The 17,643-nt window shown below is 38.9% G+C and overlaps 1 protein-coding gene across 5 annotated transcripts in view; it reads right to left on the bottom strand.

Moving 5' to 3' along the window:
* Positions 1-17,643, bottom strand: part of PAN3 (poly(A) specific ribonuclease subunit PAN3) — a 119,983-nt gene that overhangs the window by 66,177 nt on the left and 36,163 nt on the right. For 4 of the 5 annotated variants that reach the window (XM_074985907.1, XM_074985914.1, XM_074985930.1 and 1 more), the window contains 2 exons: positions 16,363-16,433; positions 2,751-2,912 (listed from right to left, as the gene is read on the bottom strand). In XM_074985907.1, coding sequence (XP_074842008.1) covers positions 2,751-2,912; positions 16,363-16,433 — 233 coding nt within the window. The remainder of the gene's footprint in view (positions 1-2,750; positions 2,913-16,362; positions 16,434-17,643) is intronic. The other variant, XM_074985922.1, reaches the window with a different exon arrangement.

The following is a 17,643-nucleotide window of genomic DNA, read 5'->3' as shown; positions in this document are numbered from 1 at the left end:
TGCTGCCTGTAGCACAGATTTTTTTCCAAGGTCACACAGGAAACTAGTGGCAAAGCAGAAAACAATCCCGAGCTCATGTGTTCCAGTCCAATGTCTCTTCCTCAAAATCATTTTTCTCATATTGTCCATTCTCCTGCTACTGCAGAATAGTTCCAAGAAGTGTATTTTCTAATGCTTTATTGAGACCAGTTGCACAATAGTTTAGGCAACAGATGAGGATTTAATGTGTGCTAGCTTTTCTGTGACAAGTCAGTTTCAAATATCTGAAGTGGGGATGCAAAACCAGGGTCTTCAACAGAAACTTAACTGAATTTAAATGTACATGTCTGTAGTCAATGAATGACATTGCCAATTTTTCCCCATGAGCAGACTGATAAATAAAGTACAAGGTGGAGTGTGAACATGGAAAACATTCCAATGCTAGCACCTCACTTCCTGCACCAAACAGTCCGTTGTAGCTTGGTGTACCTCTTCAGAATAGAGACAACATTCAATCTAAATAAGATTTATTGTAGTGGGTAGCAAAAACTTTCATTGTTTAAAAACAAATACTTTGAGACATGTGTTTCTCGCATGCATAGTGCAAACAGCAGCTGTAGAAATGTGCTGTGGCTCTAAATGGCTTTGGTGGATACACACCCCATGGCTATATCAAGTTCGAGCACAAATTCTACCAGATCAAAGCAGAGGTAGATTCCATTTATTTCCTAAAATATGTAGCCAAATGTACCTACCATGTTAAAAAAACAAAGTAAAGCCTTTTTGATCTTTTATTACTACCCACTACCTCCATGTTAATGATGATCTCTTCTGACATCCCAAATTGAATAATCCTTTTAATGTCACTGGGGAGCTTCTCTCCCTTTATGGCACACTTTTCAAAATGGCTTTTACAATCCAAGAAATCTTTAAAAACAGATGGATGCACACAACAACAAACCTCATTTACCTATGCAGCTGCTTGTTATTCCATTTGAGCTTTTTGATAAACAACTATGGCCTCTGAAAAAATTACTGATAATTTGATCTGTGTTTAAACACAATGTTTTCTTACCATTTTATGCACTATTTCACATTATTGCATATGTGCTGTGTAATGATGTAATAATACACCCTACTTTCTGCAAACATACAAGGGACAGAACTGAGGTAGACATGCATGTTTTGTAACAGAGGATAGAATTAAGTCCTGAAAAAGGAACTCAGCAATATCTTTCACTCAAATCCTACAACTTCAAACAAGAATGCATATTGTAAAATACACAGCCTCACACTTTATGCGCCACATTTTTACTAACTGTTGCACTGGCCCTGGTTGTGCGCAGAAAGGAACCGAGATCTATGGAATAGTGTTCCTTGTCCCTCCCAAGCCCCCTGCCACTCCCTGCAATTTCAGCTCACTGCCATTTTAAAACTCATAGATCTTGGGAGGCAGTAGTAGGACAAAAATCAACCCTTTACAATTCAGGAGGGAAAATACTTAGAGAAGAGTAGCAAGAAGAGGTTGCAAACCTTAATATTTAGGTTCCTAGTCCACTCCTCCCCTGGCCCTGCAATACATTTCTACATTTTCTTGCTGAAGAGCTCAGTAAATGGAGCAGATGTAAGTCCCAAACCAAGTTACAATGGAAAAGGAGCAGGGGTGGTAACCAATTTCAGTGCATGATCATTTAACCTTTATATCTTTCTCACTCATATAAGAAAATAATACCTCAACACCCCTATGAGGTAGAAGGCCAATAATGTCCACTCTGAGAACTATCACAGATGCTATGAAAGTTCTAATCAATAAGTGTTACAACTCTTTGAAATGAAAAAAAGTTATAAATACAGCATTCACCCTCCTCACCCTACCCCACAAACAAGGCAAGCCGAACCCACAACACTCCCCTCTTGAACAGCAACTCATGCTATCTATAGCGAACATAAAGATAGGACTGAATTTCTTTCTTAAACTGGGGAAGTGGGAATATTGCAGTATCTGTAGCTAGCCACAGAAATTTTAACATAGATATCCTAAGTGTATTATGGTAATGCAAAAAAGTTTTAGACCCACATTAAAAAAAACAGCAATTATATTATTTTTCTGGCAATTGACAAATCCATAAAAAAGCCAGAAAGCTGGTCAAACACCGACCAGGTGGTAAACCTAGTTGCAACATAAAATTTAAGGTTAATATAGCCATTCATTCTAAGTCCTTTTCAGTTATAACTTTACCAAGTGTATACAGGGTTTTGGTTCACATGACCATTGGAATGATTCTTGCATAGAATAATCATAACCTTAATGGTGCACAATCACGCCTCTCTTGAGGAAAAGAGTTGATGGTAATTCAAGTGGAGAGGACTGTTAATACAATTTTGAATTTGACAATTTAAATGCACAAGTCAGGCAAGAAATTTAGAATGTTCAAAAAGCGAAGGTAAATTGTTAAACTGTAAATTAACAGAAATCAGCACTTTTTTATTTTTAATACTGTACGGGTTTTTGCATTGAATATTAGATGTTTGTAATGGATATAAATAAATTCCTCTTCCTCCCCACCCTGCCATCAGAAATGTCTTTGAATGTGTAGTGTCTTATTTTAAATAGGTTAGAAAACACGCAAGTCTTATCTCCTCCACATTTTATAACAGTAACTTCTGGTCCAATTTCAACCCTTGCTTTTAGTAACTGCTTCTAACATTTTTCAAAACGCAAAACAAAGCATCTGAGATACTGAAAAGTGACTAGTAAAAAGTAATTTTACCTGAAAATTGTTTTCTGTGACTCTGTTCCACCAAACCATATTGATGGGTACTCCTGTTTTACACCTGTCAGCCAGACAGCCAATAGCGTTCTTTGATTTTCGTGCCTTTGATCCCACCGGAACTATCCTCTCCTCCAGCATCCCCAGTCGATACTTCCTTGGCTACGAAAAAGAAGGAGAGAAACCAGGCCACTCCTAACATCCCTCAGTCTAGAACTAGGCTAAAACAGATAGCACATCTCAGGACGTTCTCTGGATTGGTGGAATAGGAAACAATTTGCAAGTAAAATTTCTCTGAGACTGTTTCCCCTCAATCCCGACTATATGGCTCTAACTAATGATGCCTTGGAAAAGAAAACAAAAAATACAGAAGTGGAGTATCTGTAAGCAAGTAATTGCAACAAAGTCAGCCACTCAGGTCTGTGCATACAATTTGGAGAATTTTATAAGAAATGAAAAATATGTTTTGCAATACTCTTCCATTAGCCCTTCTCTATTTTTACCCCACATGACAGAAACTGTTGTGGAAAAACAAGTGCAGAGGTTTCACAGAGCAATCAATGCTACATTCTAATCTATATTCTCCTCTAGCGCATACCTTCAACCACACTACGATACTGAATTCTCACACATTTCTTGGGAAGAGAAAGGTTTCAATCTATCAACAGGAAATCAATTTATGGAAAACAAAACAAAACAAAAACAAAAACAAAAACACATTCAAATGCAAAATAAGCATGCAAGTTCAAGGCTGCCACAGTTTTTTCTTGAAAAGCAGGGGTCATAAAGGGAATTCCAAAATGTAAGAAAGCTTTGAAGCCATTTGTAGCAGAACTCATGCAACTAGACAAAAGGTCTTCCTCTGTCCAAATTCATAATCAGTAGACTAATTCCAACTACCTTCCTAGACGAAGACAGACATAAAACACAATAATGGAAGAGTCAGAGAAATGAATCCGAATGGCTCAAGAAAGCAAACTACACTTTTTCTAAGAGCCAACATGCAAAAGTTTGTTGTGACTCAACAAATAAAGACAACCTGAGCGCATTGATAATGAAAACGATCAGACAAACTTTATAGCATTTAATTTTTATGGAAAAAAGCACTGGAAGCTGAAGCCCCTTATCCCAAAAGCAGGCAAAACACATGGGTATTGCAAACTTCCCCATGATGTCAATAAGAATGTAGCCTAAACTAGCGCACATGCCAGTGGGGGCATAGTTTAGAACTGAGACATTTATAGTCCGGTTTCATTAATGAAGCTACTATCAATTGGGGACCAAATCTCCACACTTGTGTATGTGGGTTTTAAGGTGGATGTTTGCCACTAGAATCTGCATTGCAACCACCAATTACTTAAATTTCGCAATGTTCTAGAATGGCTTTCAGGTGATTTCTTAGTTTGGGTAAAAGCAGTTGCCTGAATGTGAGGTCTAGGATTTTGATAAGAATCTTCTGTAAAGTTCCATGACCAACAATCAAAGGATGTTCTCCTACAGTAAAAATCCTCATGGCAATGAAAAAGAGGGAAAGAGTAGCTAATTTGGTTTAGAGTATTTTGCCCACACAAAATGAAGGATGGAAACTTTTCAAGTTTCCTCTCTAAAGTAGGCCTGTAGCGAGTCATTCTGCACTAAAATACGTGAAGTAGTTCTGAATACTCCTTGCACAAAGAATTATGGAACTATCTGAAATCAAACCAGCATGTCTGTCACACAGGAACAAGGAATCCCCATGTTACAACTCCACAGATAGGAGATACTTGCATGGAACATGGATCAGCTGTGTTGGGTTCTTTTTGTTACAACTCTGGACAGAAGTATTATGACCTCATTTAAACTCACTGGGAGAGTTTATCCTTTTTCATAAAGTCTTCCTTTTGGAGTATTTACAGAAATAGGTGTCAACTAGCAAACGTAAGGAGGTTTTAGTGTGATCATGGATAGAGCAAAATAAACTAAGAACTTACACACCTTCACGAAAAAACATACTTAACCAGTCTCTAGGAAATTGCATGGTTTGCAATTAGGCACCCACGGTAAAAATTGTTCCTTGCTAGATAAAATGAGATCATCATTGAAGAAGATTCCTTTGGCTCACGCAAAGCCACAAACACTGTAAGATGAATCTGACAAGGCTACCCCAGAAGACTGCAAAAGACACCCCTCTGCTTATGGGGGAGGGGTTTCACCTGACAATACTTTTAGCCTATCTAACCTCCTACAGATGTCAACTGACTTTTTTGCTTGAATAAAAATCCAGGATTTGGCCTCCCTGCATTCATGTTTCTAGCTTCTGAGAAAAGCAGTTCAGGTTAGCTAAGAGAACAAGGATGAAGGATCCCAACTTTGGTTTAAGTTGTTAAAGATCAAGGAATCCGAAACCTTGATAAAGTGAGAGTAAGTGGCTTCTGCAGCATGTCTGGGTGGAAATATATAATTGTGTGATAACGGAACAGAGTCGCCCTAGGCTTTTGAGTATGAGTTGATCACAATAAGGATAACAATCAGCTAGAAGAATGGAAAGAGCTGCATGTCTGAATTCTGACTACTTGGTACATTTTATATGTGAGGTCTTTGGGGGAGACAAAAAAGTCCTTTCTGTACATTCACATTGAAAATTTTACCATATTGTTTACTATGGGTTTGCCTCAATGTCTTTGATCAAATGGCAACTTGCAATTCACTGCTACATCAAGTACTATGCTCCAACCATCTACTCTCCTCAGTGTAGAAGTTCACATATGGTTTATGAACGGCATATAGTGCCTTCAGAATGAAATATGATCTATAAATATAAATATTTTGAAAAGGAAAACTAAAAAAAGTGAACCTGAGCCAATCAGTTAAAGGGCAGCTTTTTCCTTTATAGCTAAATTCAGATCCCAAAGCAGTACAATGAAACTGAATTCAAGCTCTATGGAGGGGTCAAAAACCAAAGTCAAACATATACAAAGGCCAGTTGCAAGCAATACAGGATCCCTAATTCATTGCCTTCTTAACAAAACTCAGGAATTCAAAGATATCTGCATGGAATGAAACATAGATCAGACACTAGAAGTAAGATTTTTGTAAAAGCACCTTAAGTGATTTAACAGCCTGTATCCAATTTTCAAATATGAGTAAAGGCTTTTCTAAAATGTGGGGTACTGCATATCAAGTCAGGGTCTGAATCACAGACTGTTGTGCAACAATTCACTGCATATGCACTTCAACAGCACGGTGAAGTTCTGGAGCATGGACTAGATCTTACACATTCACTCCAATTTAGCACTGTCCACATAGTCAGCATGTGCAAAATGATGTGTGATAAAGCCACACTCTGGCTTGCAATGCCATACAGAAATGCCTAAGTCACTCTAAAAAGTTTAATCCTAAAACACAAACTTCTGCAATGTAATGCAGATATGAAAGCTCTGTCAACATTTTAATAAAGAATAGAAATAAGTTTTGAATAACTCACATCTAAATACATCAAGTTCACCCTCAAACTAGCCAATCAAATGAAAGTGCATCCCGGTCACGGTGCACATTTGAGTCTACAAGGTAGCTAGAAAAAATGAGTTTCGGTAGGGATAGTTGGCAAGATTAGCAAACCAAATGAGCAGTAAGGACAGGAATGCTAAACATTGTAATGGTCTTGCTCTCTGTAATTGTACTGCTACCTAAGTAGAGGATTATGCCTTTGATTGAAGGCAAGGACAAAGCAGTCACTCAGTAAGCTTCTAGGAACCAACAAGGCTACCTGAGAATGCCTCCCTTAGAAGCTATGACATTCTAGGAAGAGATTATTTAACCTGCCCAGTAAAGCTCAAAAGGTACTTGATGCCAGGGCAATTCCCATGGATGACTATAAAGGTGAATTTCTGAAAGAAAGTATCCATCAGGTAAAGATTAACTGGTCAGCAACAGACTTTTTGTGTACTTTGACATCTGCATAATGTTTGCACATTTGAGCAAGGCAACTGACATTTAGATATCGACCCGGTGAACAATCTTGAGAACCATCAGGGAGTTCACACTAAGAAATGTCTTCACATCAAAATATTCTGAGAAATGAGCAACTTTGAATCACCACGTACTCAGAAGTGTTGCCCAATACAACCCCTTCTGTCACTTGCTCAGCATTCATCCAACACAGAGACCCAGAGAACTCCAGCAAATCTATCAACTTGCTAATTATTCTGGTAGATGGGCTGCTTACTGTATCTGAAACCAGCAGGATACTACCACTAAGCTTGTATAGATTTATTCCTTTAAGGACAAAGAAAAAAACTTCAGGAAGACTCAACAAGATGCCAGGCTTCCCTGTTCTAGTAACTTTCATCCAAGAACAGAGTCCGCACAATCTGCATTATCTTCAAGCCTGATGTTTTCAGGGTTGCAGGATTTGAGCACTGGGAATTAAGCCACCATATTCCAAAGATAATTCTGGAAAAAATCTAAGCATAACATTTATTTGTGCATGGAAAGATTTACCTATTCTCAGAAGTGCGTTTATTATACCTTTGATGAAGCACATCACATTTTAGAGATGTAAGACAAACTATCTGAAGAAACTTATAAACTAGAGTTTAGAAGTCTAGGAAAGTGATTTTTTTAAAAAAAGACTCTGAAGTATTATATATAAATATTAGAAAGGTTTAAAGATGCATAATGAAACACTCAAAATGCAGGGAATAATAAGGTTAAGGATTCACATGCAACCTTTAATCTGACCCTTGTGTTCACAGACATCACTATGTAATAACTGTGTGATCACACACTTCCTCAGTAATTACATTCTTCCTAACACGTTAGCTACTGTGTCATCTTATATCATATATGGAATTCTAGAAGATCTTTCCCTCTTCATATTCCATTACAGCCATAAGAAAAGTAGAAATGATTTGCCATCAACTCACACTACATATGTATTAAACCTAACCAAGGTATAAAAGAAAAATCTCCAAAAACACAACAGCCTCCCAAATGTACAGCAGAGTTAGCTTTGTAGTTAATTATGTCTGCCCTTGAATTGCAGCTATGGAACATTATGTTACTTGTAGAAAAGATATACAGCTGACAAACCTTTTCAACCATCTCTAATGAAAAAAAGCAATGAGAAATCCTGTGGCATTTTATTATTTGGGCATGAGTTTTCATGAGCAAAGACCTGCTTCCCGAGAGGCATCATGCCACAAGACTCCTCGTTTTTGTGGATACAGACTAACAGGGCTACCCCTGTGATATAAGTCAACTAAGGTACCCTAGTCATAAGATATACTGAATTTATTTAGGTATAAAAGCAAACCAAGCAATAAGATGTTTTTAAAAAGTCGCTAGTTTAGGAAGAGAACTAGAAATTTGATCTTTCAGTTAGAGAAATAAGCATTTTATTCTGATCAACTTATGCACATCAGTTTCTGAACCTTTCTATAAATATATGTAATTTTGAAAAAGCTCAGATTTATGAAATAATTTAGGGTACACGCTTACACATAAATCAAATACAACCTGAATGAAAGAGTATTTGGGAAAGCATCATCATCGTCAGCAGCAGCACCTGTTGGTGTCTGTCTCCCTCACTATCTCTTTCCACGTCCACTGTGGAGTGGCTTAATTTCTGTAGACCAGCTCCGCACCAGTTTACCCATTCTCTGCGGGATCTGCCTCTCCTATTCGAACCATTCACTACGCTGAATACCAGGGTTTTGACTTTTTGCTTGTTGTCCATTCCACAGATACGCCCGAATGGCTGTAACTTCCATTGCATAACCTTCTGCAGAAGGTTCACTTTTGGCTGTATCTTCCTACATAATTCCCCACTGGTGACCTCCTGCATCCATCCTATTCTCAGGATCTTTCTATAACAATTCCTCTCAAACGCTAGTATCTCTCATTATCACCCATGTCTCATATTCCTACAACATGCTGCTGAATACATGTCTTCCAGAGGCTCAGCTTTGTTCCTAAGCTAATTGCTTTGCTTTTCCAGATCTTATCCATCGCCTTCAAACTTTCGTTATTCTCGTAGCTATTTCCTTTCTTACAGTCTAGATGATATGATATGTTGCTCCCCAGATATGTGAACTTCTCTACATTCTCTAGTTTAATTCCATCTACACTGATCTCCAAATACCATTGTTTGTTTTATCGATGTTGATAATCAGTCCGTACCACGTCCCTTCCTCGTTTAGCACCTGCACCCTTTTCACTAGCTTCTGCTCATCTTCCTCAAATGATAACTATATCATGTGAAGCTCAAGTGGTTAATTCTTATCCCGTGCACAGATATCCTCTCTACCTCTTCCTTGATCTTGTCCACCGCTCTCTCTAGGTGTGTGATGAAGATACTTGGCAATATTGGATCTCCTTGTCTTGCAGCTCTACTCGTTCTAAACCAACTTCCAAACTCTCCACCTGTTCTCCCCACTGCCTCCGCATTGTCATTGATATCCTTCAACAACTGAATCAGTCTGCTATCCACTCCGTATGGCTCCACCACCACCCAAGACGCTTTCTTATACATACTGTCAAATGACTTCTGAAAAAATCAACAACGCAATTGTAGATATTCTTGTCCTTTCATTGAGCTTTCTCCACTATCAATCTCAGTGCCAATATCTGCTGTATGGTACTTCTCTCTTTCCTGAATCCCACTTGCTCATCTGCTAGATGTTCTCCTATCTGCGATCTCAGTCTCTCCATCAGTATCAACATCAGTATCTTGCCTAGTTGACTTGTTAAGCCAATTGTTCTGTTGTTCTTGCAACTAATCAATAGGAACGAGGAACCTCAGAACACTGTGGGTGACTGGAAAGTTAGAGCTGCTTCAAAAGCAGATGGAGAGATACTGATGCGATATACTTGTTCTGGCAGAGATGCATTGGATGGCATCAGGAAAGATGTGCAGTTGCGAAGTCAGTTGGTCAGGAAACAAAATGAAGCATGAGGCAAGGAGACAGATGCTCTCTCATGGAAAGGGCTAGAGGAACGTTGTTAGGATACAAACCAGTGAGTGCAAGAATGATGGCAGCGAGATTCAAAGCAAAATCGCCCATCTCAGTCATTCAGGTGTACGTACCCACGTCAGACAGCACGGAGGAAGAGATCAAGCTATTCTAGAAAGACTTGACAAAGACACTGGAGGAGATACGAAAGAGAAATGTGTTGATCACTGGAGGATATTGGAATGTGAACGACAGACCCCCTAACGAACACAGCATACTTACACAAAAGTAATGAAATATCACATCAGGTCTATTAAATTAGTATATATCTGTTCCATGAAACTCTAATGAGCAACTGAAAACTGGATAAAAAAATTCTATAAAACTGTAAAAAGGAAACCAAATGGCAGGATGATCTTGATATAACCTCTACTGATTAAAGCAGTTTCTTCACAGGTAAGAAAAAAGTATCCTTTCACAAAATTAGCTAGAATAAAATCTTGTTTCCACATTTGTGCAATAGCCTTCTTTACAGAAACAAAGAGCAAAACAAAACAAAACGACTACGTAACTGTTTAAAACATATTTGCAACAGAATGGCATACCTGCAGACTGGAAACTTCACGTTTAAAAGACAAAGTTTAGTCCAGTAAAGATGTGAAGTCTCCGTAGCCACAATCTTTTACAGTACCAAGAGTGAAGACACAAAGATGGGATTGCTTGGTAGGGAGTAATGATCTACCTCTAAATGTGGTTTACAGAAGAATTAAGGCTGAATGGGTCTACCTGCCTGAACAACGGAACACGGAAGTTTTCTCCTAGAGTGACCTTCCCCACCCGTCAGCGGTCCAGGTTGAACCAGAAGGAACACATCATAACTTACCCTGCTAACAAGGGCATTTGAGAGAAAGTAACTGGGGACTGAAGACACAAAGAGCAGCATAGGGGAATTTTTCATAAAAGGCTGCGTCCCAAGTGTTTCTTGGCTTCCTACAATAGGGGGTGGAGAACCTATGGCCTGCAGGCTGGGTGCAGCCCTCAGCCTGCCTCAATCTGGCCCATAAAGATCAGGACACCCCTGCACCGGGGAGCTCATGCTGGCACTCCTGCCCTCTGGCTCCACTGGGTAGCTTGAGCGCCAGCGCGTGCTCCCTGCTGCAGAGGAGAGAGAAGGGAAGACCCCCCCACAAGCCTTTCAGAATAAATCAAGGCAAACTGGGAGCCAATGGGAGCAGCAGCAGGGCATGGATCCATGTGTGACCCTGGGGAGCTGCACTAGGTGAGTGCCCTCCCACCCCACACCTGCACCCTTCTGACCACCCAGACTCCTCCCATTCAGGACAAGCACTCCTACACCTAACAGATTCTCCCTCCACCACCTCCTCCCCCAACACACACACACAGCGCCCACTGCTGCACCCTTCCAACCACCCAGACCCCAAACCCCCATGTCTAGCCCACTCCTGTGCCATAGCTCCCACACAGTTCCCACACCCGCATCCCTACCTCACTTCCTAGCAGTCCCCTCCCACACACTAAACCCTTCATTTCTAGCCCCCAGCAGAGTTAATCTGGCCTTGAACCAATGTTCCCTCTGAATTTTTTCCATCCCTGCGTGCAATAAATTTTGTTATGTGCACTCACGCAGGTGCGCATCCCCATTAGAAACCCATGCTTCCAGCTGCTGCTGGCTGTGGGTGCTCTGCTAATTTCCTGGGCATCATCTCTCTCCTGGGTGGCCACCCAAGCACACAATTTAGAGGCAACAATGCCTGGGAGGGAAGCTCTGAATTTCAGTTCTCCCTCCTGTCACCCCCCCAACCCTGTAGGCTGCAGTCCAAGTAGAGTGAGGAGATTGTCTTTTTCTGCTTCTCAGTTGGGGGCCATGTCACTGTGTCTTGGGGAGGGGATAGCTGGTTAGTTTTGGGGTGAGGTTTTTTTTGTTTTTTTTTTTTTAAATTAATGCTTCTCACTTGTGTGTAGTCCATGACAGATTCTTCTGTGGGTCAGCAGCCTCCAATCCAAATAAGCTCCCCACAGCTGTCTTACAAAGAGGATGAAGAAGTCATCTATGGCAGCTCAAAAGCCTGTTTCTTTCACCAACGGATATTGGTCCAATAGAAAGCATTACTTCATCCACCTTGCTGCTCCAAGAATGCAATTTGCTTCTGTTCTTTTCCTGAAACTAGGATGGCCATTCACACACACAGAATACTGGGGCACCTGGCATTGTCCACTGTAGGAATACAGAATACTACAACAGATAGACCTTTGCCTCTGACCCAGTATGGCCGTTCTTATGTGGTGTTGGCCAAAAGTATAAGTGGATTTAAAAAAAACAAAACAAAAAAACCCCACTGCATGAAACCAAAACAATAAAGTGAAGGAATAGCTCCACAATGACAGTGAACTGAGAGAAAATATGAAAATTGAATTATAAAAAGACAAGCTACTTTACGTATAGTATGATCTCAACTATTATTGTACTGCATATGCACAAGATAGCTGGAGAGGCTGCTTGCTGAAGGCTTCACTTTTGAGTGCTTAATAGACTTTGGAATGGAATTCTATTTAATTTCCTATTAGACAACTAATTTTTATTTATTTACTTATGTGTTTGTTTATTTTTTACAGCTTTTACACATATCAATGGAAGACAGTACAGAATATGGTAAGAACAAAAAATGCCAAAAATACAGTGCTACCATCAGCAGCTGGAGAAACATGGTATGAACAGGACAAAAAGTGGAAATTAGGTTTGGTTCTGGGAGACAGTGAAATATTCCATAGGAAACTTGGAAAAGTTAAGGCAAAGTTCAGCTTCTCATGTAACAAATACTCTGTAACAGAATAGCTAAACACAGTCTGGAAGATGCACCAAATCTGAATAAGGAGCTTGTTTCTGGTGAATCCCAATCCAGATAATCTCTCTAATATCTTCCACCATTTAGTCCAATTTAGATAAAATCTTTTGTTCCTAACTTCTAGTCATCCAGGGCAAGTGAAGAGAGATTCTGAAGAACCAGAACTCTCCTTATACAACTTGTGAAATATGCAGAGACTAGTACAAACACCACAGAAACATCCCAGTAACATTACCTAATTGAATCACAGGTTGGTTCACTCATTCCAACCACTGAACCAACAGCTGTCATTATGTTAACAATTAATCACTATTGCAGGGTACAACTACATGGTGGTAAAAACTCTGCAGCCTCAGAAAGTCTCATAGCTCAGGTCAACAGACAAACTCACGGGGCTCCAGACCCAGTGCTAAAAACCACGATGTAGATGTCTGAGCTGAAACTGCAGCCAAGGCTCCAAAACCCAGCCCCTTGCATAGCCTATGCTCCAGCCCAAGACTGAACATCTACATTACAATTTTATAGCCCCATCAGTCCCAGTCAGCTGGCCCAGGCCAGCTTGGCCATGCCACAGATATTTTACCACAGTAAAGAGATACTCATTGAGATCTTCTCTAGTTTGGACTGAGATAAAGAGCTATTGAAAGAAGGAGGTGCAGGGAGGTGAAGAAAACTGACAAACCGTTGAGGACAGTTCAGTTCCAGTGGGTTTGAAGGTATGAACAAAACAAAAAAGACAAAGAATAGTATTTGCTGAGCTTCCAGGCTGACCAGCAAAGATAAGTGGTAACTATAAGTCTGGATTGGTGGTAACAGTCTCAGAACCAGATTACACAAAAATGTTACTATGTGTTTTTCTTTAACCCTGTAAAAGAGTCATCCCCTTAGCATCAAGGATTACAATCGGTTATACCATGCATATTTTATGAGCTATCAAAACCCACTACCAAAAGAACCAGAAGGAATCCAAAGAGCTTTTCCAGGCTGAGATAAATACTAACTTATGCTAGTTTACAATATCTTTCTTTTTAAAAAAGGATTTAAATATATTAACATGGCAACAAATTGTACTACTCCAAAGAATCCAACTTCAGGATGACACTCCATCCTTAGCAAATGGTATTATCAATTTTGTAAGACAACATAAAAGTTACAACATCATTAAGTTAAGGACAGAGTGTTAATGTAATATTGAATATCCTGGCTCTTCTCATCACATTCCACAATTCTGTTATATGCGTACTGTAATTTGTACTAGAAAACCAGATTTGTTATAAGAAATTTTCAAGTATCCATTTAATTGCATTTAAGGTTATGACATTCAGAAAGGTTTAGGATTGTCAGAACCTCCACATAAACTGCACCCAAAGAAGTGTTCAGATCATTTGAATTTTTTCATTGTCAATATCTACTAAAATTTCTTAATTTGCATTCTTAGATCTCCTCTAACTTTAAATTGTAGTGCAGCATTGTAATAATTACTTGATGAGCAAAAGGAAATATTTTACAGTCCCAAGTGTATTCACTAAAGGCCATTTGAAGGTAATTTTTAGAATGTTCATGTAAAATTAAATTGTTGCGTTAATTTTTCAAAGCCAGTCTGTAGCTGACTGATTATTGCTGTTTAAAACATTTAATGTTTTTAACCACTAAATATCATAAGCACCTCAAATAGCCCCAAGCACATAAATCTATATTTCTAAACACTGCCTATACAAAAAGCAAGGAAATTCATAGTTAAGGTTACCATGTCCATCCTTAACTTACTTTGTTGTAACCAAGTATTGCAGCTCATAAGTAGCATAGGATCACCCACTGTTCTGAGGACTCTGATAGGATCATATGATCAGCAATATCTAGGCACAATAAGATTTTTTTCAGATGGAATAAACTCTGAATTTCCTTGTTTGAAGTCAGCTATTTAATAAATCTTTCTAGCAACTGCTAATTCAATACTATTCAAAATCTCCTTTTTGGAAAGGTAAGCTGCAAAGCTTTTATAGATAGTTGAGAATTTTAACCCTCAAAACCAGCTACTTTTCAACAACATATCTGTAAAGCAGTTTCTCCTTTACTCATTTACCAAACCCTGATTCAGGATGTTATATTTGCCTTCCGAGTCAGTGATAATGCAGGAAATGCTAGTTTTAGGTAACTGTTATTTTCCAACTCTTTCAGGACAAAACAAAACCCTAAACGTAGGCTCTTCGCAAGTAAAACAATATTTTTTTTTCCCAAATAGCTGTGTTCAAATTGTGAACCTGAAGTCTACCCAAACCATTTAATATCCCAAATCAGTATATTTTCCAACTGCCAAAAGCTCTGCAATTCACCTTATAAGTGATCTGTTAACATGAACTGCATGCTACAGAAACCCCAACAAATATGTATTATAAAATACAAACAGTATTTAGAAAACAAATCCATAGCCATCTGTATTTTTGTTCTCTGCACACTGAAGTCAGTGGATAACTTCTTCTGCATGAATCAACACTAAAAAGTAGCAGCTACAATGTATAATCAATTAGTAACATTTTGGAGGTGTCCATTTTATATTCTAATTAACAAGGGCTAAATGCTTCCAAAATTAGTTGTACAAGTGAATTAGTTTGCATAAGCCACTCTTTTTGCCAAACACACCATTTTTGTGACTGTGGATTTAGAGCTTTGATTATTGGAAAAAATGAACAAGCTAGAAACTTACAAAACAAAGCCTGAAATTGGTGTATTTGAAACATTACTTTACCAGCCTGGACTAGTGAGATTAAATTATAGGCAGGTCAATTAAACAAGATATACAGTACAGTAGCCAGCTGCCACTACAGTAATACCTATACTTGAGGATCAGCATCTTCTACATATTTAGTTTTTATTGTGTATATATGTCCATTGTCACCAATTTCAGCGAGTAGCAAAAGTGGAAGATAATATACAACATTTAAAAGAAAGTTGTCAGTATTCAGATTAGGGAACAGGACAATTCACATGCCAAACTACAGCCAGTATTAGGAAATAGAGAATCTAACATTTTATTTAGAGGAATACTTATTCAGTGGGCCAGTTATGGTAGTTTTCATTTCAATCATTACCTGCACAAATTATGCAAAGAACCCACAGCTTCTAATACATGGCTAGACCTACAGGAGAAAGCACAAGCATACTGAAGTAGCATGCTTGTAAGGCAGTGTACCATTCAGCTGGGAAAAATTAAGCATCATGTAAGTAGCTAGGCATTAGGGGAAAAAAAAAAATGACATGAAACTGGTCAGTGAAAGTAAGTTTTGGCTACTCTTTGGGACATGTCAAGTTGCCTTTCTAACAAACAGCTAGAGATTACATAGAATGGCAGGAACTCTGGTTTAATGCTGGTTTTCAGGAGGGAAAAAAAACAACCTGTCTGATTTTGTAGATGTTTACATTTTTTCATACTGATCAATTGTGCAAGAATCACTGAGGTTCGGAATTCATTCTCCATTTGAAGATCTTACCACACAAGGCTCTGAGGCTGTGAAGGCCAAAGATGAACACCTGCAAACCTCTGCTCTCAGTGGTATAAAACAGTTTCTCTAAAGTTTAAGGGACATGTTCATGTTCAAAGTAGTCTTATAAATGCAGTCTGAAATGAGCTTGGAATATTTAATATTAGCAGCAGGAGACTGGGCTGCAATAGCACATCATCTAACTTCTTCACGACATGAAATATATAAAAACAACAAAGGGATACCATAAGAATGCCAAAATTAGATTGTTTGAAATGGGTATGGCAATCACCGTCCTACACTGCATTCCTCTTTTTCTGGTTACAGGTGTGCCTACCTTTCTCCTTTGAGATAAACTGAGGGCAGCAAAGTCATTGAACAAGGATGAAGCCGGTGAAGTCAGAGGATCTGTAAATGAATGTTAGAAACAATGTTACTGATGTATGTTGTCAACACAAACTATTTAGAAACCAATTTCAAATCATTTTAAATGCAACTGGAAAATGGATGGGGGGGAAGGTATTTTAACAACCCAGAATTAAAGCTAATTTTGAAGACAGAATTGCTAAAAGCATACCAGTACAATAGATTGTTCATGGCACTCCTCAGCAGAATTTTAAAAGTTATTCATTGTCAGTGTAAATAATTATGTGCCATGCTCCAGACCGTTGAATTCCACAAACCTTATAGATGGTCTCTGTTCTGCCAACTTTTTATTTAGGAATTTAATTGGGATCCAAAAGCATTCAAGATGAAGGTTTTATAAGTAAATTATTATTACTATTATTTCTCCGTCTGGATGCTAGAATCATTTAAGTATCAAAATCAATCACAATCACCATAGTCACCATTTGAACAGGAAACTCCAGATTTCCTACAGATTAAAAATCTGGGACATCTCCTGATTGTTATCTGATAACACACTAACATTTATATACATTTTCTGTAAACCTCACTCTTTAACAATGGTCAGTATATGCTTCCAAAGTGCAGTTCTACTATGCAGTATGCCTCAAAAAGGAAACTGCAAGTTTTCCTCAATTTTCAATAAGTCTTCACTTTACACCGACATTTTACAAATAAACCTCAAATCTCACCAGCAAAACTCCATCATCTTGAATAACTAACAGTTATATATCTACACTCCCATTGAAAACTAAGTACAAAATAATTATTACTAGAAATGAAATACGAAGAGCCACCTGACTTTCAAATCCCAGGTTGCATTTACAGGACTAAGAGACAACTGGGAATGGGGAAAGGCATTAACTCATCCCTTGCTATATGGGCACAATTGGTTCCCAACTTTCTGCTCACAGGCGAAAACTCGTAAGAGGGACACTAAATTACTATTAAAATACATGTAAAAGTCTCTGATTTGTTCCTAGTGCTCCTAACTTGGCAAAGGAGTGGCAACAGGTGGTGCTGCTTTTGAAAGGTAAGTGAACCTTGCATGGACGGGGTTGGGGAGGGTTAAAGGCTGGAGGCAGTTTGGGGCCTTGGGCAGGAGAGAGGGTTAAAATCTGGTGCCGGGTTGGGTCCATGGTGGGGGGAATGGGTGGATATGCGGGGGGGTGGATTCGGGCTGCTGCCTGTTAGGTTGGGGGTGAGGGAGCAG

Source organism: Carettochelys insculpta, chromosome 1 (assembly GCF_033958435.1).
Source record: "Carettochelys insculpta isolate YL-2023 chromosome 1, ASM3395843v1, whole genome shotgun sequence".
Taxonomy (NCBI): Eukaryota; Metazoa; Chordata; order Testudines; family Carettochelyidae; genus Carettochelys; species Carettochelys insculpta.
This window is presented reverse-complemented; position numbering and strand designations above follow the sequence as displayed.